Below are 26,833 nucleotides of genomic sequence, written 5' to 3' on the forward strand. Positions count from 1 at the left end.
ACTACTGTTTATAAACACTTCAAGCTTATGTATATCTAATGAACTTGAGATCCAAATATTACACTACGATACATGATGTTTATATTTTCACTCAGATTATTATGGATTATAATAACGAGAACTCATGGGAGAAGGTAAACGTACTCATGTGAGAACCAACCAGGGACCGCACAAAGTTTGGAGGAAAAGGGCTCTTCTGCTTCTTGACATCGACCTGGAAAATTTACTGCTGTATGATTATTTAATCACTAATGAGACAATCAGACCAAGACAAAAGTGCAAGTTGGATACAAAATATTACTCGTAGGATTTGAAGCTTATGGAGTTGCCTTCTCGCTGCAAAACTAAAACCTGAAGGGAAATTCTTATCTACAATACATATTTAACGAAAATCAGAAAGAAATTTACCCATCCTATTTCGTATTCAAACCACTTCTCGATTCATAACCATCTTCACCACCTCGATCAATACCATTAAGACCTTCATATGCAGCCATGAATCACAGAAGCAACTTCATGTTATTTCTTCCATTTCCGACCAGAAAACCCATCTAATTTTTCATTCAAACTGAAATCCGAGATCAACCCATTATTCCTTTCTATTTTAGAGCATCACAATTCAAACGAAACCCCATCTAATTCATCCCCACAATCCACGAACTCTCAATTTCTTATCCAAATTTAACATCAACCATCTTCCCCTGTTTAATTTCAATTCAAATCGATTACTGACCACAGATCTTGCAACCCATCTCTATTAACCAACCAACAACAAACCCTAGTTACTTCTCGATTTGTTTAAGCTAAAGAACGAACTCAATTTCATTGTCAATACCTTCCAATCTCGGTATTATCTCAGAATCACTTTCAATTTCTTTTTCATCGATCTGATCTCAATCAGCTGTCTCTCGGCTCAGAACCATTCTCTTTCACTCTCTGTTCTGAAACAATCCACTTCTCTTGATCTTCATCTCTTGTATTCAGTAGCAGCTGCGCTGCCATTATTTCTTCCTCTCTCAAATTAGTCGTATTCTGTCCCTCTAAAAAAAATCCAACAAACTTATTTTCAGAAATTATGGGTGTGTGAGAAATTTTTCCTTGAAAACTGGGTGCGCGCATGAAGATTTCTGTTTGTGGCTTTGACAATGTACAAAATAAGGAGAATGGGTCTCACAGCAGTTTTCACATAAAAAAATGCACCCCTGGTTCCAAGGCTTGAACGTGCTTTCGTCTCCAAATGCTGTGGAGTGCTGGCTAGCAATTTCGTCCAATTAGCTGTGCTTTATTCGCCAAACGTACTGATTTTCTTGATCCTTGGGTGCATGTTCTTGGTCTCTTACGTAAAACCCCGATTGATCTAAGTGACACCAGATTCTCAACATAAGCTACTATATTCCATTTTTCGTTTGTAGGAATGTGCTGGATCGCCGTAACATCAGTTTTTTGGCTCACCAAGTCATATGTAAAAAAACAAGTGTTGCTTTCACAAACCGTGGTTGTTACTAATAAAACTTCACCGTTCTTGAATTCCCATAATATTTTCACATATCTTATGGGGTTTGAAAATACAGCAGGGACCTGGGCAATGAACAATTTAGTCCATGATTCTCTCACTTTGTAATCCTTCATCATCCAAACTTCAATTTCAGAACCATCTTTACAGAGTAGTATAATGCAAAGGCACCCTTGTAAAACACCCAATGATATGTGAAGTCTGTAATCCATGTTGTCAAATAGTTCATAGACCTGTTGAGTAAGTGTTACTTCCCTGAATTTCTCGCCATGGATATCAAAAGCTAGAATGCACGTATCGTGGGTTTCAAGGTTCCTCGCTCTCCAGTGAAAAGCTCCACATACGAATATTGCTTCTGCCTTATTGCGATAACCATCAATTATGTACGGAATGTTGGGTAAGGTTTTCCAAGAATGAGAACTTGATATATAGACCTGAACTTGACAACCATAATAAACTCCAAAAAAATTATAACCATAACAAGTAGCTTTCACGATTTTGTAATCATTGGTGTCGCGATCATAACCAAATCCATATGTAACATTGCTTAAGTTGGTTATTTTGGGTTGTCCATATTTAATTTTTGGTATTACTATTTCCATGGACTCTTTCGTAGATGGGTTCCAAAGCCAAAGACTATCATCGACAAAGTAGCCTTTCATCATGACCAAACCATTACAAGAACTAAGAATGTCAATCCTTTCTAGACTTTTATCATCAACTACTTGAGATTTGAAGGGAGAATCTATCTTAACACACCCATAGTAGTCATCTTTAAAAACCGAAGATTTCGTGATATTATTGTACATATAAAATTCATACTGCGCATGGGCATTGCGTTCTTCGAATACTGAAAAGCAATGTACTTTTTCGCTTTCAAAGCCGTGTTTACGACGACTTTTAATAAAATTAGGGTCTTTAACGTCTAACAATTTATGGCACCAGTATTTGCAGACGCACCTGAATCTGCATATCGATTCTACAGGTAACATGAAAAGTATGTTGACAATGATATCATCTGGAAGGATCGGCATGATCCTTTTTTCTTCTTCATCTGCTACTACCGGTGCTTGTATTCGTCTCTTTGTCTTGGTATTCATCATACTTCAAACTGCAATGAGATACACAGAGAAACACATGGAAGGATTCTTGGTCTGTAATTTAGTTATACAGGAGGTGAACATATATATATATACATACTCTGTGAATTTCCAAATACGAACCTCTTTCTATAATGGAAAATTTATTATTTGGTCCTAAGCCCATATACTTAGTTATAGTAGGGTCCAACCGGAATTTTTTATTATCCGGAGGTCCAAAATTAATTAAAACATGGAAATGACTGGGATACCCATCGTTTCCAAACGTGTGTACTAACACGCCTCCTAATATCATTCAATATTCTTCTCTCTCTCATAGAAAACCCAATCTCTGTGTTCTTCCTCTCTCTTCGTTTTTCATTTCTCTTCTCTGTTCTAAGAGAAATTCTTGTGTTTCAATCGGAGAATTACAAACCAAAAACGTAGATTTCGATCTAAGAGAAACCAATACTCAAAAATCCAAAAAGATTTCGATTTTCCAACTTAAATCAATATTTTTTTCTAGATCTACGAAGATAGTACCGCTCTCATATAAGAAGAAGATGATTACGAAGAATCACCAACACCAAAAACCAAATCAACGAGCAAAAAATAAAATAAAAGTACTGAAATCAATAGCAGAAAAAGGTATGAATCAGTAGTACATATATGTTGTACTGAAAAATATTTAACCAATATGATACATCATTGTGTATAAGATGGTTTTTTAGCTTTTGACTGTTCAAATCACCAGTACATAACTTAAAAACTGATGAAAAACATCATAAGTGACGTACGGCTTGTGTTTAGGTTTGTAGTTTGTGTTTCTGGCACATAGATTTGCGAGTACATAAGTCAAAAACTGTTGAATAACAATCAAAGACATGCAGTGTGTTTTTATTTGTATTGACAACATATATCCAACGATACATATATACAATACTGAGGTAAAAAAACACTATGTTGTTTATTTTTGGTTGATGAGATAATGATCCGCCAGTACATATCTCTAGTACTTATGAAATAGGTTTTTTACGCTTTCATTGGATTTAGGCACTATGATATGATTCTTAACTTCCATACTGATTAAATAGCAACTATTATATGATTCGTAAGTGTGCCATGCATTGTAAATTTGTAGTACATAACCCTTACTCATTGAACAACTTTGTTTATGCTTTCGTTTATGATTGTATATACACCTGTTAGATAGTATGAGTAAGTACATATCTCTCGTACTGATAAAAAAACAATGTTTGAACATCACAGTATGCTTTTGTATATAATTGTAGGTGTGTGAAGCACTATAAGTTTCCAGTACATAACGCCCATACTTATAGAAAGAACTATATGTTTATGCTTAAACTATGAATATGCAATACATAAATGCTATACTGAAACAAAACTAATTAATTTTGCAGGTAAGGTTGTCACGAAATCCAATAGGAAGTTATTTAGATCTTGTCCAACTGCATTACATACTCATTTTGACATGAAACTAACTTTTATAATGTGACAGGTATTGGTGCCGGGAGACATAGTTTAGTAGTGGCAGTGTTGGTGGTGGTCTTGGTATTGGTAGCACTGGAGTGGAAGATCTAATTTTATGTTCAACTTTTTTTTTCCTCTTTGTTTATCTTCTATTCTTCTTTTTTGTTATAATCTTGGACCCTTGATGTATATATTGGTTGCTAATGTAGCTGCAATGTTGGAGTAAGCTAATTTTATTTACTCTTATGTTTAACTGTGTAGAAGAACATAAGTAATACAATGAATAATACTAATTTTATTCGACGATTCTATAGATTTCGATTCCATTAGTATGTTATGGCTAACAAAAACAAAAACTATGTCGATTTTTACAGTATAATCCTACAGTATGTATGTGTTGTACTGAAATTACATATTAATTGTGCTTAAAAATACAAATTTTACATTAAGAAATGTCATATATTGGTTGTACTAAAAACTAAAATATATCGATATCAACTAACAATTTATATACTTGAGCAAAAGCTATCAAGTGTTTTTTCCTAAATACAGATTAAATTCACATTCAAGAAATGGGTACATCTGATATACGATGAGAAAAACTTCAAATACAAAAAATGAGTACATCTAATATATACTGAGAAAAGTATACAAAAAATGAGTACATCTGGAAAAAAACGAACATAAAATATTTCCATTCACTTTTAACTCCACGTATTTAAAATCGTTCTTCATAATTTCACAAGTGAACCTGTAGTAATACCCAGTGCTCTTTCCAAACCCCAGCTTAACTTGTTTAGTATCATTGGTGATGTTCCCTGGACATCATTAAAGAGAAAACAATATTTCAGCTATTGAAAGAAATGAAAACAAAACCTATTCATAATATTAAGAGGAATGTTCTCCACTTTCAGTACATATTGACTACACTCATATTTTCAGTGGATTTTATGCATCCTAACAGATATTGCATTCAAAAACACAACTAATTCCATCCAAAACCTATGCGTAATGCTAAGATGGTTATTCTTCCTTCCACAATCGTCAGTACATATTGGCTTCACTCACACACACACATATATATTCACTGTGACCATCGAATGTAAGCTAAACGAGATTTAGGATTGTGGCAACATTGGAAGGTTAAACCTAACTAGTATTCCATAACGTTACTCTTTCAAAAAATTACTACCCTTGCTAATCAAATTTCTAAAATATTGTAATTCTAGGCGAACCTGTGTATGGAGGCTTGCCGAATACAACTTTAGTACACATTGAGATGTTGTTGCTGCACTTTCGGATCCATGTAGAAAGCATCTAGGCAGGAACTACAAGGACTATCTCTCCATGCCTGTAAAGAAAGAAACAAATGCAATATCAGAAACATCTTCAACCTCAAAAACTGAAGTACCATTGTTATGCACTTCTCAAAAAATCCAATACAACTGCTATGTACTGTATGTTCTACTCTAGTCTCGAACATACTGCATTGGTAGTAGTGTGAAGACGGGTATGCAATAAATTCTTTTTTACTTGAATACGAAAATCCAATATAGTTGTTATGCACTACTCAGAAAATCCAGTACATCTGCTATATATTGTATGTTTTATTCTAGTTCGAACATACTACGTTGGGTGGTAGTGCGGGGATTACTAGCATCTGATTTTTCAGTATACCGAATATGTACTCAATATATTCTCAGTACATCGAATATGCACTCAACTCAGTCCGTAAAACATATTTCACACCACCATCCTATAACCATGGTGTACTGTAATTAATAAGAGAGAATAGCATTACCAATTCTCTCAGCCAATTTTGCTTGTTCAAGAGGACTCCTCTATAAAAATGGTAATACCCAGACACGAAAATGACAACATACCATCAAACGAATAGACAACTACTCATAGATACAACCTATTGGAATATGATTAGCAACATGTTCCTTACCGGATCACAATCACTATCAAAGCATGATAGCTAAAACTAGATTTAGTAATCTACAAAGTAAATTCATATATTTATGAGCTAAACCGCAGTCAAAAAATATTACGCAGTTTAGAAGAAATACAAATTTGTAAACAAACATAATATGGGTCTTAATCTTAAAGATACCAAAAAAAACAACAAATTAATAGGGATTTCAAGACAAATGACAAACATATATACAAAAGAGATACCTGTCTATATCTTAAAGATACCCACCCTTAATTAAAACAATACATCATATATATACTGATAGCTAATGTAGTGTAATAAACTTAAAACAAACACAAACCAACAAAATGAAGCTAAAATAATCAGATCTAGTAAAAATTTCAACATAATACATCTAATCAAGCATGAAAATTGCATAAATACAAAAAAAAATCATGTTATTTCGGTACTCCACATATGTAGTGCTGATTCACAACCTAAAATTCAACTGCATGTCAAAACAAATGATGAATCTATATAACTAAATCAAAACACTTTTTTTCCCAGTACGCCATATATGTACTGTTGGATCATATAAATAAGTGATGAATCTATGCAAAACAAAATCAAAGCATTTCTTTTCAGTATACCATATATGTACTACCAGATCAAACAATCTCAAACAACAAAAAAACACAAAAAACTAAGTAACCATGAGTGAGTTTATAAGGAAGTGGATCAAAAACATAAAAGAAAAACACAAAATACAAACCGTCAATTCTTTGAATCTTCTTATTATACTCTTGATCTTCTTCCCCCTTTCTACCATCTTTCCTTCTTCTAATTAAAAACCTAATTCTTGAAATACAAATTAACAATTAAATCACCAAACTCAATAACTAAATCTCGATCTCATCTTAATATTGAGTTCAAAAACCTAGTAATGAATCTACGTATATAACATAATCAAAAGAATTTTACATGATATTAAGAAAAAAAATTAGGTATTTTGTCAGTACGACATAGACATACCGATGGTTCATACATAAAAAACTGGAAAAAAATAATCTAAAACTAACAAAAAGAAACTAGTATAGTCAAATCTCGTAACAAAATAAACAAAAAACGTGATTCTCCATCTAGATCTGAACTATTTTCACAAAAATGAACTAATTAAGTATGGAGATTGAAAATTTAATCAAACATCAAAAAGGACCATATATATGTGAAGATCAAAAAGATCACCAACTATGGAAGATCAAGATGATATAAGTGATTAATGAGTAGCAGAAAGATCAAGATGATTTAGATTTAAAAACACAATCAAATATGAAATTCACTAACTTGAGGAGTAGCAATAAGAAAATCGACCTACCGATTACAAGATATGAGTTTGAATTCACGAATCGAGCGAGAATCTCAAAAGATTTGTATTCTTGTGCTTTCATCTTCGGAGCTCTTCTCTGAAACACAAATTGAGAAAATAAATTGAAATGAAAGAGATAGGTTCCTGTGCTTTTATATACTGGAGGGTGTTTTGGGAATTTTTAAAATACATCGTATTGGTTCCGCACGTGTATAGGACCTGGGAATAAAATTTTAGGTCCAATTTTTTTTTCCTTTAAAACTTTGGACCTCATGTTACTGGGCTTTTATGGGTGGACCTGCCACTAACTAGTATCACTAAACCAGTACCTATAGGTAATTCCTAGTTCTATAATTGATGAATTTCCAAAAACAAATCAACCATTCAATCCCGGAAAAGTATTCCTAAAAGAAAAAAGCGGATTTGACGTACGTTAGGTTCTTTATTTATTTTCGTAAGGGACTTGTCCCAAACCCAACGTTATTATCCCAACTACAACCTTTTGTAGGAAAAAAAACAAGCAAACTCGGCAACTGTTTACAGGGCAGCTGACAATATGCAATTACTTCATAACTACACAGTATTTATCTTACACTTACATACTTACAGATAAGTTCTTTATCAACATTTATGCACAAAATGTAAAATGCTTAGTAGCCTAACCAAGCGGATGGGATTGGCTGAAACCTTAACTTAGCACATGCCAATATGTCATAGTAATCCATTCCATCGAAGCAATCTCGAAAATCTGTGAGAAGCTTCTCAAATACCCTCCATTGAACTTTGTAAGATCGCGAGTACGGGTATGGAAGGAAAACCTGCAGACAAATTACAGGGAATACATAACTAGTTCGGCTTATGAAGTCAAGAAAATTCAATTCGGGATTTCTCTGAATAGAAGAATCTTACATCTCCCTCCTCAGCAAGACGCATAAGTAAAAGAAACGTTTGCTCACTTTCATCCAAACTGTCAATAACTGCAAGCCAGATTTGGGAAGCGAGCTCATGGCTTTATCCCTTGATTTTCCGCAAGCAATGAACTGATCTGCAGATGGAAATGAGAGAAGTAAAGTTGATTGATAGTCATTCAGATATCTTTAGGAAAAATGAGAGAATCTTTGCAATTAACTTGCAATTCAAATCATGCTTCTGAACATGTTATTAAGGGTACAAACTCGACTACAACAGAACATGTATCCACTGCATTCTAACATTTTACCAAATTCAGACTTCTAGGCTATCAAGAAATCACATTGTGCTACCCAATCTGAAAACACGGAAACAAAAGTTGAGAACACACCGATTATGGTTCCGTGAAGTATTCCTGAAGCAGGAGGCATTACTGAAAGCTCAAGCTGTTCTTTTAAAAACAAATAAGTGTGTCCCATAATCTCATCAATCTCACCATCAAACACAGATACATGTTTACTAACATACAAAGCTTCATACCTCCTGTAATGTACATATGTAGAATGCAAATACCACGACATGGTTAGGCTAATTACTCATCTTAAAACCATCCAGTGAACAAATAAATTGAAAATTAAGGATAGACAACAGCCTTGATTTATTTCCCTCAAGAAGTAGACAGTTGATCAACCATGGGCTGGTTATGAAGATGGTGCATTGGTGCTAATTATGATATATAGGAACCATTTCAAGATATTCACTTAGGAATTATCACAAACAACTCGTATACTAATTATGTTCAGGTATGAATGAAATTTTACCTCTTACTCGATCCTCGACCAATAGGACCAGCCCACTGATCCCCCTGGTCAACTGATGGCCATGTCTTCAAAAGAACACATTTCCATAAACACTCTCCTCGAAATAGATGTGCCCAATTTTGCTTAACACATGCTATATGGACCCATTGTGACACCGGCACACGGATGAAAATTTCAATCAATAGATGATCTGGTAATTTCCCAAATGTGTGATCCATTAAAGCAACATCGCTGATATCAACCCCCATGAATCAATTTTCTAAAATCAACAGATTATCAGAAATTTCAAAAATTAATTAGCCTGATAAAATAGATATAATGCTCTCACTGCAGTCTGCAAACACAACCCTCATTGCTATTTAATGAAACTTGAAGCCCCCATGAATCAGATCAAAGTATTTTTCTACTCTTAAGTGAAAATCAAGAATCAAAATCCCAAAATTGCAAGAAAACAATCACCAAGATACTCATTAGAATGCGTTTTTTTTTCCCCTCCATCCAATTCACGCGAACAAGATGAAGACAGAATGTAAGAGAGAGATACCTGAAAGAGCCTTTGAGTGGATATCAACAAGTGGATAGACAAAGAGACAGAGAGATGGAGTTTAAGTGTCTGGCTCTTTGAGCTAATCAAACTTGTGGTCGAAAAGAAACAAAAGATATGTATAGAGTGATACACCTATTTACCACCCTCAATTTTCTTATTTGCCACCCTCATCAATTGCCACCCACACTTATCCTATGGACCTATGATAAATAGGAAAAAGTAGAATAAAAAGTAAAATTATTTCTGAAATTCTGAAATATAGAGTGATGAAAGTGGTAAATAAGAAAAATATGGATGGCAAATAGATGAAGTCATATTTTTATTTTTTTTGTTAGGATCAGAGGAGTTTAAAAATCGTAGTTGACTCATTAACTAGAGTCAACTCAACATATTTTTTTGCCTATGCCTAAAATATCCTTACTAATCACACATACCCTACACACATGCCGAAAATATACATTGAAAATCTCATTTTTCTTATCGTCTTCTTCTTTCGTGAAAAAAAAAAGAAAGAAAAAACTTCTGAATGTACCAGTCTGAAGAACATTTTGGGAATTTACTGCGACATGGTGGGAAGTGGGCTTACACTGGAAGAAGGACGTTTGAGTTCGTCTCATTATATTTACTTCTTTTAGATATTGTTAAGTAAGTTTGTTCAAGCTCCTTAAAACTTGTTTCTTCCCATTAAGTGGAACGATAATTTCAAACCACGATTCCGTTACCATATGATTATGAAGCTCATTCAACGATAAGATATGGTGCAAGGTTAGTCCTTATTCAGAATTTGTGGGTTAATATTAAGCCCTTTTTGTTTCGCTACTATGGAAGTGGAGATTCAAAAAATTTATGGTAGATTGATTTTCTAGGGTTCATGTTCTATTACGGAAGAATAGAGTTCGTAACTTACGGAACATTGAGAGTTTTTGAGTTTTTTTTTTGAACATGTGTGAGAAACGAGTGCGGCTAGTAAGGGTATTTTAGACCGAGTTAAAAATAAATATGGATTAAGTCTAGTTAGCAAGTCAACTACGATTTGTGTGCTTTTCGGATCACATTTTGCTGTCCCTTTAACAAAAATCACAACCAAATATTGCCCGTAGGGTTACTGGATCATTCAAGTTTTGTGGTTCTACCTGTCTAAGGCCGAGCACTATGGTAGTGCATTTTGCTTGCTAAGCCCAATCACTATGAATCACCCCTTATCTATAATGTGGCCGTATCTGTCGGCTTAAGTTAATAGGAGAACACATCGGTTCGACGTTATATCTAAGAAATGCCCGATGGAAATCATTTTATGCAAAATGAGTTTCCAAAAAGGGCGGAAATTCAATTACCATCATGATTGACAGGAACTAATAAATTTCTAAAAGCAGATATTAATATTTATTTATCAATTTATATGGTTATTCACATTTGTTATGAAAGAACGATTTTTTAGGGACCATGGTTTTTTTTTGGGGACCATGGTCTTATTAGGCTAACCTCCTTATACTTATAAGAGGTGTCCCAAAATTAGGTAAATACTCATTTATCCTTTATTTTAATTTTAATTAAAACTAACTTAATAACTATATTAATCTAATAATATACATCTAATTTAAATGAATTTATTAACCAAAATCAAAATCAAAAGAGCAATCGAAAATTTTTAGTTTTGAAAAAAAGTTTGTTCTCTTCTTCTTCTCTCTTTCCTTGACGTTCCTCGTTCGATTGAAAAACCCATCAATCTTTTTAATTCGTTTTTGGATAGGAAAATTGAGTAGTAATCATCAAAATATGGTTTAAATGGATGTTAAAGTGGCATGTTCGGTTAGGAATAGTTTAAAAAAAAACTAGTTTTGTAACCGAACATTCTGAAACCAAGAACACGAAGAACACTTCGGTTATCACGAATTTAATTTTTCATAACCGAACTCAGAGTTCGGTGGGTTCGCAAAAAATTCTAAAACTAGTTAGTAACCGAACTCTACCCATAATATAAAAAAAATGTAACCGAACTGTGTTGTTTTTCCTACTATGTTGAGTTATGATATAACCGAACTTTATCTACCTTGTTCGGTTGGTTCGCAAAAATTTCTAAAACTATTTAGTAACCGAACTCTACTCATATTCCAAAAAGAATTTTTTTTTCCAATGTAACCGAACTGTGTTATTTTGCCTACTATGTTGAGTTTCAATTTAACCGAACTTGTTCCACTATGTTCGGTTTGTTCGCAAAAATTCTTGACAAACCGAACTCTTCACTAATTGCATACATGTGGAGTTCGGTTAGTTATGTTATTGGGTTAAAGTTTGCGAACCAACCGAACATTACTCTGTAAGTCCTATAAACAAAGTTCGGTAACCTGTGTGTATGGAAAAGGTAACCGAACAACTAAAAACCTCCATTAAAGAACGAGTTCGGTAACCTGCGTATATGGAAAAGGTAACCGAACTACACTTTCAGATGAGTTCGGTAACCTGTTCTTCACATGAGTTAACCGAACAATCCCAAAACTACACTAAAAATTTACAGTTTTTTGAAAATTTGGAGCAATTCAACCAACATTATCTAAGTTTGAAACATACCTGGGTACCCAAATACTCTTCCTCCGGTTGTGGTTGGTAAAATCCTTTGTTTTTCATGTTTTCCTTCTTCATCTTCTCCAACTTTACTCTCTCAATAATTCTTCTTCTTTTAAAAAAAAGTCATCTGATTTTTTAATCTCATTAATTATCTTTAACTTAATCATTTTATTAATCACTACATTAACTATTATTAACACTAACTAATCATTACCAAAAAATTAATCAAGAGGGTAATTTAGGTATTAATATAAATATCTAGATAAGGGGTGACCTACATTTACTTCTAATGTCTTTACCCAAAATAAAACATGATCCCCAAAATAACCATGGTCCCCAAAAAACCGTTCTTATGAAATTGTGGAAACTCAGTGCAATCAGATACGGCCCATAGGTAATCAGATACGGCCCATAGGTTGGCTAATATCTCATTCATATTTGTGGAGGTCACATTTGAGTATAAAACAAATATTGAGTCTCCTGGGTTTCTCTCTTCAACAAGAGTTCTTTTGGGCATAAAAGAACCTCGCTCCTGTGTTACCTGGAATACCAGCTCTCGCAAACCCAACAAATAGAGAAGTTATTATGGTGTACTAAATACTATTAATAAAGCAAAATATGAAACTGTCAAAGTCAGTTGTAACCAAAATTAGTTTTTTATTTAAAAAACTTAAATGCTATTAAAAACTTTATTTATATTTATTGGGAAATAATTACGTTTTAAATATATATTCCCAAAAATCCCCCACTTATATTTTTAAAACATTGAGCAAGAACGTATAGAGTTATGCATAAGCAAAGGTGTCTGCGACTTGAACCTTTACGTAGTGTTAATAGGCTCCCTTAAAATATGATCATAGAGTGAACATAAGTCTTGAACTCTAGGAGATAAAAAGATTACTCAACACACACGACTATACTAGTGTAAAGTCTAAAGCCAGCACATTATGGCCCTGCGCTTGTATCCCAGTTTAATGAATGATCTAGAGAACTTCCCATATTCTCATAGAAAGCGGCCACACTTTCACATTCATATAGGTGAGTCTATCAAGAGTACTCTTGAATGTACCCCACTCTAAATAGAGATATAAATATCATTAAGAGTTTTAAATTATAAAATTAAAAAATAAACTCAACCTTTACTCGTTTCAGGATGTCATGCCGTGGGATGAATTCTTCAAAAGCATGATTCTCTCATCTCCATATTATCCATGACTTCGTCTAGTCCCTTTGAACCTATTTCTAGGTTGGGTATCCATCATAAATGACTCAATCTCAATGAGAATCAACCTCACCCCTAAGATGTATTCACATATTCTTATCAATCCTTTCGTCAAAGGACTAATGGAAACTATTTTCAGACATTATATAATCCATTCTCATAATATCAACTCTTATTGTTGTCGTTGCATGCATTCTCAATTCTTGCAATAGCCGCGTACTATCACATTGGATTAATATGTCTATTCTCCTATGTTTTAGAGGATCGAATCGCTCCATCCCTTAAAGGATTCAATTGAAAGGATGTTCAATCAGCTTCGCAATATCCTTAAAGGATTGCGGTAACCATTTAGATAGGGTATTTTCAGTTATAAGGTGTGTTTGAAACACCTCATAACCTTCTCAAAATTTTACCAATTTTCCATACTAGGATTGGTAAATCCGAATATAAACCCCCCACTAGAGAAGTAATATATTAAACCCCCACTACACAAAAAATATTTATATATAGTCAATCACGTAGCAAAGAAACATACTGAGCTACCATACTCATGTCTAGTGCTAACAAACACAATCTCAAAAGCATTAGCACTAAACCAAATGAGTGAAAACTTATTTACAGTCAGGCTATATATATTTCTATCTCTCTTAAAATTCTATTTTCATTGAAATGAAATACATCCAAAGAAAAAATTTATTTTTAACAATATACACTATCTTCATTCAAGTCTTTCATGTCAAATAGTAAACGAAGCATGTTCTAAATTTCATTTTCATCCTATAAGTTAGAATAAAAATTCAACAAATCACTTATGCAAACAAAACAAAGAGTATTGTGCATTTCACATTCATCCATTCTGAAATCATTCAAACTAATCAAGTAAACAATTTTTTTTTTCTTTTAATTGCTTCAAAGTTGTTTCAGAATATATATATGATGACTTATCTAACTTTGCATTATGTTCTTGTAGAAACTAAAAAGTTTTTCATGCTTGGTCTACGTATATTCTCATCTTTAACATACACAAAAGTATATATTTCTACTTATGACTATAACAAATCATACATCGTAGAAACAACATGCTAAAACAAGCATGTAAGTTAATTTAGCGGCATGCAAGTGTCAACAATTTTCTGTTTACTTATCTAAAAATAATAGGCTCATGAATTTATTTTTCCAAAGATTAACTTTTTGAAGAATAAAGTTATTTCTACGAGAAGTTATCTTTCATATTATAAGCAACAAAATATTCATGACTAAAATTTAGTCTCACTATACTATATGCTTTTCTAGTGTCATTCTTAGTGAATTACTCGTCACCTTCACTTTTTCAGTTCCTCTAATTTAAATCAAAGTTTGTAAAACCTAGGGTATGGAACCCCCACTGTTTTTTTACTCAAACAAGAATTTCAAAACAATATCCGAAGACTCCAAAAATTGTGAAAAACTAATGAGCCAATGATCAAAACCCAAAACGTTACACAATATAGAGAATAAAAATCCAAACAATTTTTGTAAAGTCAATATCGCCTAACTCACGACTCAAATGATCATATTTGATATCAAGACAAGTTACTCGAAGCATCTTTATAAAACTCTCAAATACCTTATTTTATCAAATATCATTGCAAGCTGCGTAAGTTTGAAAATGTACATGCTTTTATGAGTTAGGTAAGATTACATACATGTTACTCAAAAAATTACCAAGTTTATAAGAAAATATAACATGCTCATATTCATCACTAACTCACTGATTTCTTAAAAAGCATGACAAAATCTCATATTTGAAATATTCAAAATTCAATTTATGTTATGATAAAATTGCAATATTATGCTCAAACATTTTATCCATAACATATCATTTGTAGTATTGCATTGATCAAATTCAACAAATTTCTAATTTCTCATTTCGGAAGTATGGACATTTTTAATAAAAAATTTCTTCCCGAAGTAAACTTTGAGACCATACCAATACCGAAAATCCTAGAGATGTAAGTATATCTCAACACCAATTTCTTTCAAAAAATTTCGTTCAAATTTTGAACCATAACCTATCAAAACAAACATGGTGTAAAACACCCATATATACCAACCTTCACCGCATCCACAAATTAACTTAGCTTGGAAAGCGTTGTTAATAACATTTGATATCCTTGCAATGTCGTGCAAGAATAGCAAATAAATTCATAATCAATATTATGTTTATTTCTTGGTGAGAGTTGATATTCACATTAGTCTTGACTAGGTTTCTAATTATTTCGGTTTTGGTGTCATATCAAATTTCCATCTCATAAGTTCCAAACTTATATGAGTCACATGTTTATTGTCATACACAATAATTCTCAATATCTTGTTTCCCTAAAGTTTATTCTATGATTGAACAATCAATTTATTCAATTTAGAATGCCATTATTTGATCACAATAATAACTACAAATAGTTCATCAAACATACCTCAATTGCTTGTAAAGCTCAATTTGTTATAAACCATTGTCCATTCTTTGCCAACCAACAAAGAAATCAGCAACCCCATTGATCCTCACATCGATTAATCTCCCGCAATTTTTATTTCATTGGAAAATAAAAACTTACTCAAGTAAGTGAATTTTCACCTGTCACAATCATGTACACGTGAGCATTTCAAACCAAAAAATAAGTAAGGTATGCACTTACATGATTACTTGAAAATCAAATGAAACATAGCACTTCAAGTTTCTCTTAAGTTTCAAACCAATATTCAAAGTTATATAGTTATAACATCGTACATATAGTTACAACTTTCTATGAGGCATTTTATCAAACATATGTGGAGCACTAGTTTGATTACTAACAATAATCTTCTTTTTTTCATTACCAAAACAAGAGTATGAAGTATAAAATCAAAAGTATGATTTTTAATGTAGTTTTTTACATCTCTAATCTCAAGTATCACGTCTACTATTTTTTACAAACATACATAACGATTTTCAAATCACCAAATCTATCACACTAAATACCCAAATAGGAAATTTCAAAATGGACTTTGAAGATAAGTTCCTGACCTACAAGTTTCGTGTGATACACGGATTCAAATTTTCTACACAAAGATAAGGAAAAGTTGATTTAATCAGGAAAACATTTCTGCCGGTCAGAATTTTTCAGATACGTTATGCAGTTTTCTAAAATACTTTAAAAATAGTTTTTGAACTCCAAAAATTCTGAAATTTGACGTGGGTTATCCTCTTGATGTCTAATATATCCAGAAAACATTTCTAGACCAAATTCATTTTCGTTAAAGAGATGCACATAAAACACTATAACCCGCCAAAAACAAAAGTCGTGTATCTTCAGCAAAGAAAACTTAGACCCGCCATCACATAAAATTAACTCTAGGTATCAGGTTACCTAAAATCTCAATCATCATTTACAATCGTCAAAGAAAAATTAGACCGATTATAATTTTATAAAACGAAATAAAATAATGATATTTATCGCGTTTAAGCAATTGTTTTTTTTTATATCCATGACAGAATAAACGTCTTAAAATTGTTGGAACAATTACTGAATTATGCCTGTCGCGGACTAGGTCGCTTTCTTTAAGACGTTTCGCGGCTCTGCCCAAGATTGTGCAAGCAGTTCTTCAATGTCGCGTCGTCCCCAGGATAAAACAGCCGAGATCAATCTCTTACACAATCACTCTTGCACGGTGAGAGGATGTGAAACTTTTACACTTCATTCTTGCTCAGAAACTCTTTAGAAAAACCAAGGATGATCACACACTTGTTTTTCTTTCTCACAATAATTCATTTTGCTTTAAATTCAAGAAACATATAATAAAAACTCTCCATGAGAAAAAAGGCTTCAACAACTCCTCTAATTCTTTTCATTTTCATTTTCATTTTTAAACTCAAGAGGCATAATAGAAACTCACTCTTAAAAGATTAAATTTTCTTTTTTCTTCCAACCAAATTCTGATTTTGTACTCAAAACTTTGTTTCTTAATGCTATTCAAGGAGAAGTTATTATGGTGTATTATGTTATAAACGGAAGTTTATTTGGTAGATGCTCACTTTAGTGGGACCCCATTACTTGGGCACCAAGTATGTAAACTTTATAAATAGAGTCCCAAACCTTTGTAAAAAAACACACATTAATAGAATTTCTCTACCTTCTTCTTCCCCTCTACTTTGTGTCTTTTGTTCCGTCTTCTATATCACAAGATATTAAATACTATTAATAAAGCAAAATATGAAACGGTCAAAATCAATTATAACCAAAATTAGTTTTTTATTTAAGAAACTTAAATGCTATTAAAAACTTTCTTTATATTTATTGGGAAATAAATTTACGGTTTAAATATATATTCCCAACAGGGATGGATTAGTTTTTTATCTACTTCATAAAACATCAACTCCTTTATTTCGAAACTCCCATCAAAATTAGGAATATCATCCTTCAGTTTGTATTTTGGTAAAGTGCTATAAGGGGTTTGTCCAGTTTTAAGACGTTCTATCCATGTTTTGTGTTGTTTGTTTTTAAGAGAATCGTCATCTTTACTATCTAGCCGTAAAACTGAAATCTTCTTCCTTGAGTGTGAAGAAAAGCTTCATGTTGTTTTTTTTCTTTAAAACTTCTAATACATTTTCTGGAATAGCGCAAGTGTACACGAAACCATGTTTCTTAGTGGCTGATTCCCTTTGTTGTTTAGAAGGTGAATCTAACGTTTACTCTGGTGGTTCTTCTGTTTGGACGTTTAACAACTCCATGATTATATTCATATTTGTCGTCAATTGAGTTAACTGATCTTGCATGGTGTTAAACTGACCTTGCATTCCGTTAAAGTCATGAAATAGTGAACTGCAAAAATTTAGGGTTTGCGGAAGCGATACCAAGATTAAAATTATCTAAGAAGTAAAAATGTAACTAATGTAGAACGGTATAGATGAAGGCAATAGAAAGATTTCAAAGTTGAGAAGAGAAACAAAGTTGCGAACAAAAGTATTGAAACTTGAACAGAAAAAATAAGAATAATAATGCAATGCCTATTTAATCTTCAAAAGTAGTGTCAACTCTAAACATACTCTGCCTGTTTATATAGGCTTAAAAGATGACGGACTAGAAACTAGATTAAGAAGTTAACAAATAATAAAATACCTAAACTAATAATAGAATACTAATGAGAAGTATTTAAAACAGAAAACATAGAAGAAAAAAATGTAGCTTCTATACTGCGTCTTCTACTGATATGGGTTGTACTGCATCAGATACCTCTAGTTCGATCACTTTTGCAGGCAAAGACGCCGAAGATTTCTTCTGCAGAAAGTCGTAAAGCAGAAACGGTAGAAGGTGATAAACAACAGAACAATTAGCAATCCATATCATGGCTGCATAGAGATAAGAAGACCTATCAAAAGGAACTAAAGCAACACATGAAACACAAGAGATCAGATAGGACAAAAAAGCCAGTGTGATAAACAACACATCCTTCACTTTAGATGTCGATCTCGCTTTAGATATCTCAACTTCAACGATACAAGTATCATCCAAGAGATACCCATTATCTGGACTGTAATATTCACCGAGTCTCAACGACAGTCCCTGGCGGTAACCACTCCACGATGGGTTAAATCCACGTTTTACTTCTGAAATCCAAACAACAATAGCGTTTATATATATAGTCATTATAAGTGACACTCACATGCAGAAATTACAAACCCTATTTTAAATAATAAAAGATGAGAGAGTGAATATTCGAACCTGTTTTCATGGTTCTCAAGTCATTCTTTTGATCAATAGCCGCCAGAGTATAATTAAAATAACAGTCGGTATGATCCACTGGGCAAAGATAGATTTCCAATCGAGGTCCATGTATTTCGGTATATATGGTGTTAACCAGTAACATTCGCCTATTCATGAAATCATCATCACTATTATCATTATTAAAAAAGTTTAGCTAAAATATATATTCTGATCGACTTTCAGTTAAAAGCATTAAAGGAGTCACACACACATACCAATTCCGACTCCCGAAGGAGAAAGTATCAGAGTGAAGGTTTTGGTTGTTCAGTTTTGAGTAATTTTCAATTCTCCAGACTACTTTCTGAGATCGAGGAGCCGGAAGATAAACTTTTGACGTCGCTGTTGAGCAAAATACTTTCGGAGGCTCAAGAAGCTTATCTTTTGAAGTCGCCATTGAGGAGGAGAAATTCTGTACCACGCAGAAAAACGCTAATGGTCGGGTGCTTTATAATGGTCGGGTGCTTTATATAGCTCTAACACGGTACCACAGATTCTAACACAATTCCGATAACCTAATTAAACATCAAAACTGAGCAAACTGCCAAACTCCTATTATAACTCGGACTCCCTTGATATTTGCAAACGGGTAGTGGTTGACCGGATTGGCCTATCCAAACGTGAATCAACTGTACACTGTACAGTCTCGTTTTAGATCAGTAGCCGGTCAGCTTATTTTAGCTTGGTATTTTGGAATGGGTCGGCAAGTCCAACCGTACCAAAAATAAAAATATATTACCTCTCTGGGAAGCACCGACACGGACACGGACACAGACCTCCAAAACACAAAATCATCGGGACACGTTTATATATATATATTAATTAAATAATTTTATATACTACTAAAAATCATAGTGTGTTATGGTATATCAAATACATTAATCATACAATTATATGATAAAAAAATCATGACGTTAGATTAGTTTACATGTGAAAAATTAACTATTATACTAATTTGCATGATACACTAGATTACACAACTAGTAAAATGAAGTATAGATTTTTACACGTGCGTCGTATCGTTTTTTGCACGTTGGACACAGACACGGAATTAATACTGATGTGTCAGTGTTTCACAGCTACGTTTGATTATGAAAAAGAGAGGCTACTCTTTTCCACCTTAGTCTAAAAATAGACCACATTGAAAAGTTAATCTTTCCATTGGGAGTATATTATAATACGATAATCAGGAACACAAAATAATACTCCCAGCAAAACTAGGAAAGCCATCTCTTTTGCAGACGGCCGCACCAAAGTCAATGATGATGCAGTGGCGGGTCAGTGCTGCAGAGACTTTCAAATCTTTCATTGTGCATTATTTTGTAAGAGAATGAATTCGATTATCTTTAATTCTTCAACATTTGCATTCACTTGAAATCAATTTTCAAATCTTTCTTAAACTTTTCTTCTTGACCCAAAAGATCACTAGAGTTATTAGATGAGTTTCTAGTAATAGATTAGTTTTAAAATTTGGGTCCAACCTATGAGTTGTGACTCATCCGCGTCCTACAGCTATTCGTGTCCCAGATGCATCCAACTTGTGTCTGAACGAAAATCACAAGAGACATGTACATGAGCGCGCCATACACGCATTGTAAACGCGTCCTGTCTGCATCCCCACCTTGAACATCAATTTCTCTATCGAAATTCACGCTAGTAGTTCTTCTCTTCTTCGTTACTAGTGTGAGAAAAGTGAAGGCAGAATGTCCCATTTCCATACCCAGAGGATAAAGAACAGAGCACACCTTGTTTTTTCGGTCTAGGCTTCATCGACTTTGGCTGCAATTCACGCAGTAATTTTTTAGTTGGAATGTAAAGTTTTTTTTTTTTTTTTTTGATAATAGCAAACCTGGATATAAGTACATGAAGAACCCTTTGAAGAACATGTTCTTACATACCATAAAAATTACATGGCGGAGTATTCCGACGAAGGAAAGAAAAAGAACACCCGAATTTGCAAGAACCGATGAAATCGGAGAGGAATGGTCTTCTAGACATAGTCTTATCATTTAATAGTCTTCTTTGAAAAGAGATACTTTTCTGAAACAAGAATGCTTTGCTGGATTTTTGACCGAAAAACTTCCGAGACCGGTGACCGGAGTTTGTCGTCGTCGTGGACATGTGATTAAGTTCCCTGATTTGGGCATCCTTGGTACTGTAATATAGTTACGCAATTGCACAGTAAATTTCCTCGTCAGATAATGTGATCAATTTGCCAAAGAAAAACTGCTTTATGCAATTTTGAATTTGTCAAACCTCCAGTTAGGACAAAGGTTTTATTTCGTCAAAGGCTCCACCTTGTCATATCATACACCAGAAAACCTCCCTTTCTCTCCAGTCCACTCGTTCTTGTATCGCTATTTCCTAAGTCCTTCCTCACTATTTCCTTTGACAATCTACACATCTCTTCTTCCACTTCGTCCTGAAGTAAACGCAGTTTCTTCTTCTGTTGATTTACCTGTACACTAGCCTTTTCTCTTAATCTCTTCAAAACTTCGTCTCGTCCTGAAATAGAATAACTCTTACAATGTTGCAACATTTTTCTTCCCCTACAAATTTTTTCCCATTGAATTTTGATTAAGTTCTCTTTCTTACTTCTCATTAGAAAATAGCTGATTGGGAGAATGGCTGAAGCTGGTAGTACATATCTTTTAAACAAATTAGACATGCTGATAACCATGATAAAAAAAAGAAGCAACTCTACTCGGAGGAGTGGAAGAAGAAATAGAGCATCTAATGGGCGAGCTACCATGGATGCGTAAGTACCTCCATGATGCAGATGCAAGGCATACCATGGATGATGGTCCAGAGATACAACAAATAATAGAAATAATCCACAAGGCCGAAGATATCATAGATGATTTCTTCTTCCAGGTACAGCAGCATCGAAGGCGTAAAAAGGAATTGAGTTCTGGTCGATTCCTAAAAATGAAAACCTTAAAAGGGTTCATATTGAGGATTCGCGGGCTGCCAGGTCTGAATGAGTTTAAACGCCAAATTGTTACCATCAACAAGAAGTCTGACAGGATATCAACCAACCGATCTAAATATCCCACAGGGCGTGAATATGGTTCGACTAGTTCTCCTCTTGATGAGGATGATGATCCGTACTCGTACCCATAGCGAAGAATAAAGAGACGTCCTGTTGTTGAGGAGCTGAATGTGGTGGGGATGGTAGATAGCATCAAACAAGTAACATCATTACTTATTCCGCCAAACTCGTCATCATCTTTAGGAGATCATAACAAACAACGGCGCATGGTGATCTCTATCGTTGGGATGGGTGGCCTGGGAAAAACTACTGTTGCTACAAATATCTATAAGAGTAAAAATACTGAGCGATACTTTGATGTCTCTGCTTGGGTTTATGTTTCTCAGGAGTTTAGGGTTGTCGATCTCCTATGTAGTATTATAGGACAAGTTACAAGGAATAGCTATCACAATATCAATGAAAAGGACGAGGGGGTGTTGAGGGTGATGCTTTACAATTACTTGGAGGAACGTCGTCACAAAAGGTAGGTACCTGATCGTGTCAGATGATGTCTGGCGTACTGATACATGGCAACGTCTCAGTCCCGCTTTTCCAGGAACAAATAATGGTTGCAGAATACTGGTAACCACTCGCAGTTTAGAAGTTGCTAGATTTGCTGATCCCTCACATGATAATATCCATGTATTGCGGCTTCTAGACAGTGGAGAGAGTTGGGGACTCTTTCAGAAGAAAACCTTTCCTTTGGGAGATGGGTGCCCTCCAGAGTTTGTCGACCTGTGAAAGAAGATGGTGGATAAGTGTTGTGGTTTACCTCTGGGAGTTGTGGTATTAGGAGGGATATTATTGATCAAAGACAAGACACTAGCCGCATGGTCTAAAGTACATGATAGTGTAAACTGGGAACTAACACATGGTGAGAAGTCTTACTTGTGCTCTGGAATCTTGGCCTTCAGTTACTATGACATGCCTTATTACCTGAAGCCTTGCTTTATGAATACTGGTCTTTTTCCCGAGGATCATGAGATACGCGCATCCAAGTTGTTTCATTTATGGATCGCAGAGTGGTTTGTCCAAAGGGAAGGGGAAAAAACACTGGAAGACACTGCAGAGGATTACTTGGAAGAATTGATCCACAGAAGCCTGATTAAGATTGAGAGGAGGAGGTATGACGGAAGAGTAAAAACTTGTCGTATACATGATCTACTTCGTGATCTTGCCAATGCAAAATCTAAAAAGCTTCGCTTTCTTCAAGTCAATCAAAGGAATTTTGCTGGCATATCAACAGCAATCAATACTCGTTGACTCAGTATTCATGGGAATCATGCAAATTATACTGATGATGGTATTGATTTTGAGTACATCCTCAAATTTCGTTACACTCGTACTTTGATGTTTCACAAAGTTCAAGATTTGGGAAAATCGTACTCTTTCTTTACAGGTATATGCAGAGATTCCAAATTGCTAACAGTGCTGGATTATCGAGAGCAGTATGGATGGTACGTCCATTCCTGCACAAATCAGGAATCTTCAACATCTCAAGTATTCCAGCTGTAACGCGACAAGCAATTTGAAGATTCTGGAATACGTTGGTGAATTTGCCAATTTACAGACTTTAATAATAAAAGGAAAGTGCATATTCATGCCGGACATTTGGAGTTTGCATCAACTACGGCATCTGGACGTTGATTTCACATTCTCAGAAGAGCATAGAGTTCTGTCTAATCGTCACCTGGTGATTGATAACTTAACAAATCTCCAAACATTATCGATTTCTAATGGGTTTTGGATAAATGATGTCAGGTGGGACAGATTGAAGATGCTCAGAAAGTTTTCCATAACTACTTTTGGCCAACATCGATTCAGAAAAGAATTCGTTGATTCCATAGCCGCAGTCCGCAGCCTCCAATCTCTTAAGCTAATGTTTGGAAAAGAAATACAAATAGCGACGCAGTTAGCGAAGAATACCAATCTCACTAAGTTGTATCTACGAGGACCACTACCAAAGTTTTCGTTCCCATCTAACCTCGTCAAGCTGATTTTGTCCTCGTCAGACAGATCGGATACAGATTTAATGGAGGTTCTAAGAAAGCTTACCCGCTTCAAATTTCTAGAGTTCCGTCCTCTTTCGTACACTGCAAGGACAATGACCTTCTCAGCAGGATTATTTGTCAGGCTTCAGTCCTTGGAGATTGCAGGTTTCCCTGATTTATGTGAGTTGATAATGGAGGATGGATCATTGATTAGCTTAACTCACCTTGTAATTCGCAGTTGTGGGTTGTTGCGGAAACTTCCCGAGAGAATAGAACAGCTGCAACTTCAAGTACTACAACTAAATAACATGCATCCTCGACTCACTGACAGATTAAAAGAGAATGTGGGAGAGAATTGGGACCAAATTAAGCACATATCCTCAGTCGTCATCACACAGTAGGCATTTAAAAGCAGATTGAAGACCAGAAAAGCATCCATACGCTCAAGGTAATACTTTAGTGTCATTAGCTTATGATATTAGCTAACTTATTGTTTCTACTTTTTAGTGAAGAGGGACAATGTTTGTATCCTGCTGGTTCAAGCAACATGTAGAAAATGCATGTGCGCAATGTATTCAGTGAAACAGCTTATTATTCCCATGGCTATCCACGGACAACTGATGAAAGGGAATGTCCGGTAGAGAATCATGTCGTCTTACCTCTTTCTTCGTGAAAATTAAATCGCTTTACTTCCTAGACCTAGATTACGTTAAACATTCAGGCTATGTTGACGTGCCTAGGCGCTACACGAGGCAAAGGGCTTGGCGCCTCGCCTCGCGCCTGACACAACATAGCATTCAGGTAATCACTCTAACCTTGGGTGTGGAGAACAAAGTAACACACCCATTTACGCTAAGCATAATAACTCAAAATTATCTATTTGCTTCAAAAATGAAGCCAAAAAAAAAAAATGTGATGTCATGTACTATGAGTAGCACCGCACTAAGTTGTGTATGTCCTTCCAAGTTCAAGGAATGCAGATCTAGCTATCCAAGTTGCAGCCGCTCTGGACTGCGATTAAGAATTGCATGAACGAAGCCGAAGCTAAACCTTACTAAAAGTAACATATTTGTCCTGTAATCCTTATAAATGGGACTCTTTGAGAACAAATTGTAGATTCTTAGCCATATACCACTTGGAAAGTAAGCTGTTAAAATTTGTATTGTTTTGAAGGTGCTAGTGGTACTTCTCGCTAACTTTTCATCACACGACTGTCATGACAGAAATTTCAGACACTGTATCTAGTAACTAACTGAGGAAAACAACAGTGGGTCGCAACCACTAAATGTATAAACAACTCTCAGATTGTAAATGAGTTTGAATTTCACAATATTTAGATACATATTTTGAATAAACTAAGTCTGTCAGACAAACTACTTTTGAGTGCAAAGCTTGAGGGTAAAGAGGTCTGCCTATAATTTTGACACCGAAGGCAGGTTTAGAACTGTGACTCTGTGATCTCACCTGATACATATGACATAAACTGATTCTTCCTTCTAACACTATATTTACCGATGACTAATAGCAAATGCTAAGTTATAACAGATATGCACAAATGAGACGAAAGGTAAAAAACATTTAGGTATAATGAAAATTGCCGTCCACTGTGGATTCTCAATGAAAATTTTCAAGTGAAACATGCACGAAACATCTCAAAGAACAAACCTAATTTTGCCTTTCCCCTTGCACTTTCACCAAAATCTTATAAAGGCGCAGCACCTCCAAGGATTAAACTTAATATCTAAGGATCATCAAGAAGAAGCGCAGTGCTAGAAGCGGCTTCGGCTATATGACATTGATTTTCTGGCCATGTCTGCCACATTTTGGCGGACATCGACTCTAGCAGCTGGCAGAAGCTTGGAATCGCACATAGCCACATAGAACTTGCACATTCACCACATCCCATAAGCGGCAACACTTGTATTACGCGCCTGCACCAATACCGCTTTCCACAAATTTCAGCAATTTATTTGTGCGAGAATGTGAAATTGGTTCCTTGAGAGACAACCAATTGATAACAAAAAAAATGGCCAAAAATTTAAGATTAAGCTAATTTTATCATTCATCCAATTTTATCATTCAAGGTTAATCAATTTAAGAAGAAATCTTACGATTTACTTGCAATGTAGGATGAAACATGTACAAGTTTCGTTTCTTAACTTCTTTTGTTATTATTTTTATCCATAAAGAAGAATTTCTTATCTTTACCTTGCTTATAAATGTACGACATGCTTTTTTGGAGGCGCTAAGAAATTATTAAACAACAGCACGATAGAAGCGCTAATCGTGCACCGATTTTTCCCTTACTTATCCACATTCCTAAGTGACATGTATCTAATTAAAGCTTAGATTTATACCCTATTTGGATGCAATTCCAGAAATTATTTTTTAACTTCGAAAAACAGAGAAGACAGTTAGTTCAACCACACAATTATCATTGCGCTTCTGATTTCTGCTTCTATCATCCAAACATACTTTTAAAATGGTGAACTCTTTTAGGACCCACGGTGCATCATAAATGCCATATATCAATACCATTGCCGCTTGCTATTGGTATAGGAATCCGTGGGATATGAAGCATTTAAGCTAGTCCGATCTCAAAATTT

At 34.5% G+C, this 26,833-nt stretch overlaps 3 protein-coding genes and 1 long non-coding RNA gene across 4 annotated transcripts; 1 reads left to right on the top strand and 3 right to left on the bottom strand.

Annotated features, from left to right (window-relative positions):
• Positions 1 to 1,254: 1,254 nt before the first annotated feature.
• On the bottom strand, positions 1,255 to 2,613 carry LOC113328847 (F-box/kelch-repeat protein At3g06240-like). The gene has a single exon (XM_026575847.1). It carries the CDS (start codon positions 2,611 to 2,613, stop codon positions 1,255 to 1,257), a length of 1,359 nt encoding a protein of 452 aa, XP_026431632.1.
• Positions 2,614 to 4,672: 2,059 nt separating this feature from the next.
• On the bottom strand, positions 4,673 to 6,824 carry LOC113328797. Its single transcript, XR_003349560.1, has 3 exons — positions 6,774 to 6,824; positions 5,319 to 5,434; positions 4,673 to 4,901 (listed from the first exon to the last, which is right to left on the bottom strand). It is a non-coding gene; the product is annotated as an uncharacterized LOC113328797 (long non-coding RNA).
• Positions 6,825 to 7,789: 965 nt separating this feature from the next.
• On the bottom strand, positions 7,790 to 9,733 carry LOC113328796. Its single transcript, XM_026575807.1, has 5 exons — positions 9,642 to 9,733; positions 9,098 to 9,356; positions 8,668 to 8,819; positions 8,277 to 8,412; positions 7,790 to 8,185 (listed from the first exon to the last, which is right to left on the bottom strand). The coding sequence occupies exons 2-5, from the start codon at positions 9,343 to 9,345 to the stop codon at positions 8,056 to 8,058; spliced, it is 666 nt and encodes a 221-aa protein (XP_026431592.1). The 5' UTR covers positions 9,346 to 9,356; positions 9,642 to 9,733; the 3' UTR covers positions 7,790 to 8,055.
• Positions 9,734 to 21,941: 12,208 nt separating this feature from the next.
• Positions 21,942 to 24,628, top strand: LOC113328848 (disease resistance protein RPM1-like). Its single transcript, XM_026575848.1, has 6 exons — positions 21,942 to 22,079; positions 22,329 to 22,720; positions 22,812 to 22,906; positions 23,030 to 23,448; positions 23,646 to 23,693; positions 23,807 to 24,628. Exons 1-6 carry the CDS (start codon positions 21,942 to 21,944, stop codon positions 24,626 to 24,628), a joined length of 1,914 nt encoding a protein of 637 aa, XP_026431633.1.
• Positions 24,629 to 26,833: the final 2,205 nt, after the last annotated feature.

This window comes from Papaver somniferum, unplaced genomic scaffold (assembly GCF_003573695.1).
Source record: "Papaver somniferum cultivar HN1 unplaced genomic scaffold, ASM357369v1 unplaced-scaffold_114, whole genome shotgun sequence".
Classification (NCBI taxonomy): Eukaryota; Viridiplantae; Streptophyta; class Magnoliopsida; order Ranunculales; family Papaveraceae; genus Papaver; species Papaver somniferum.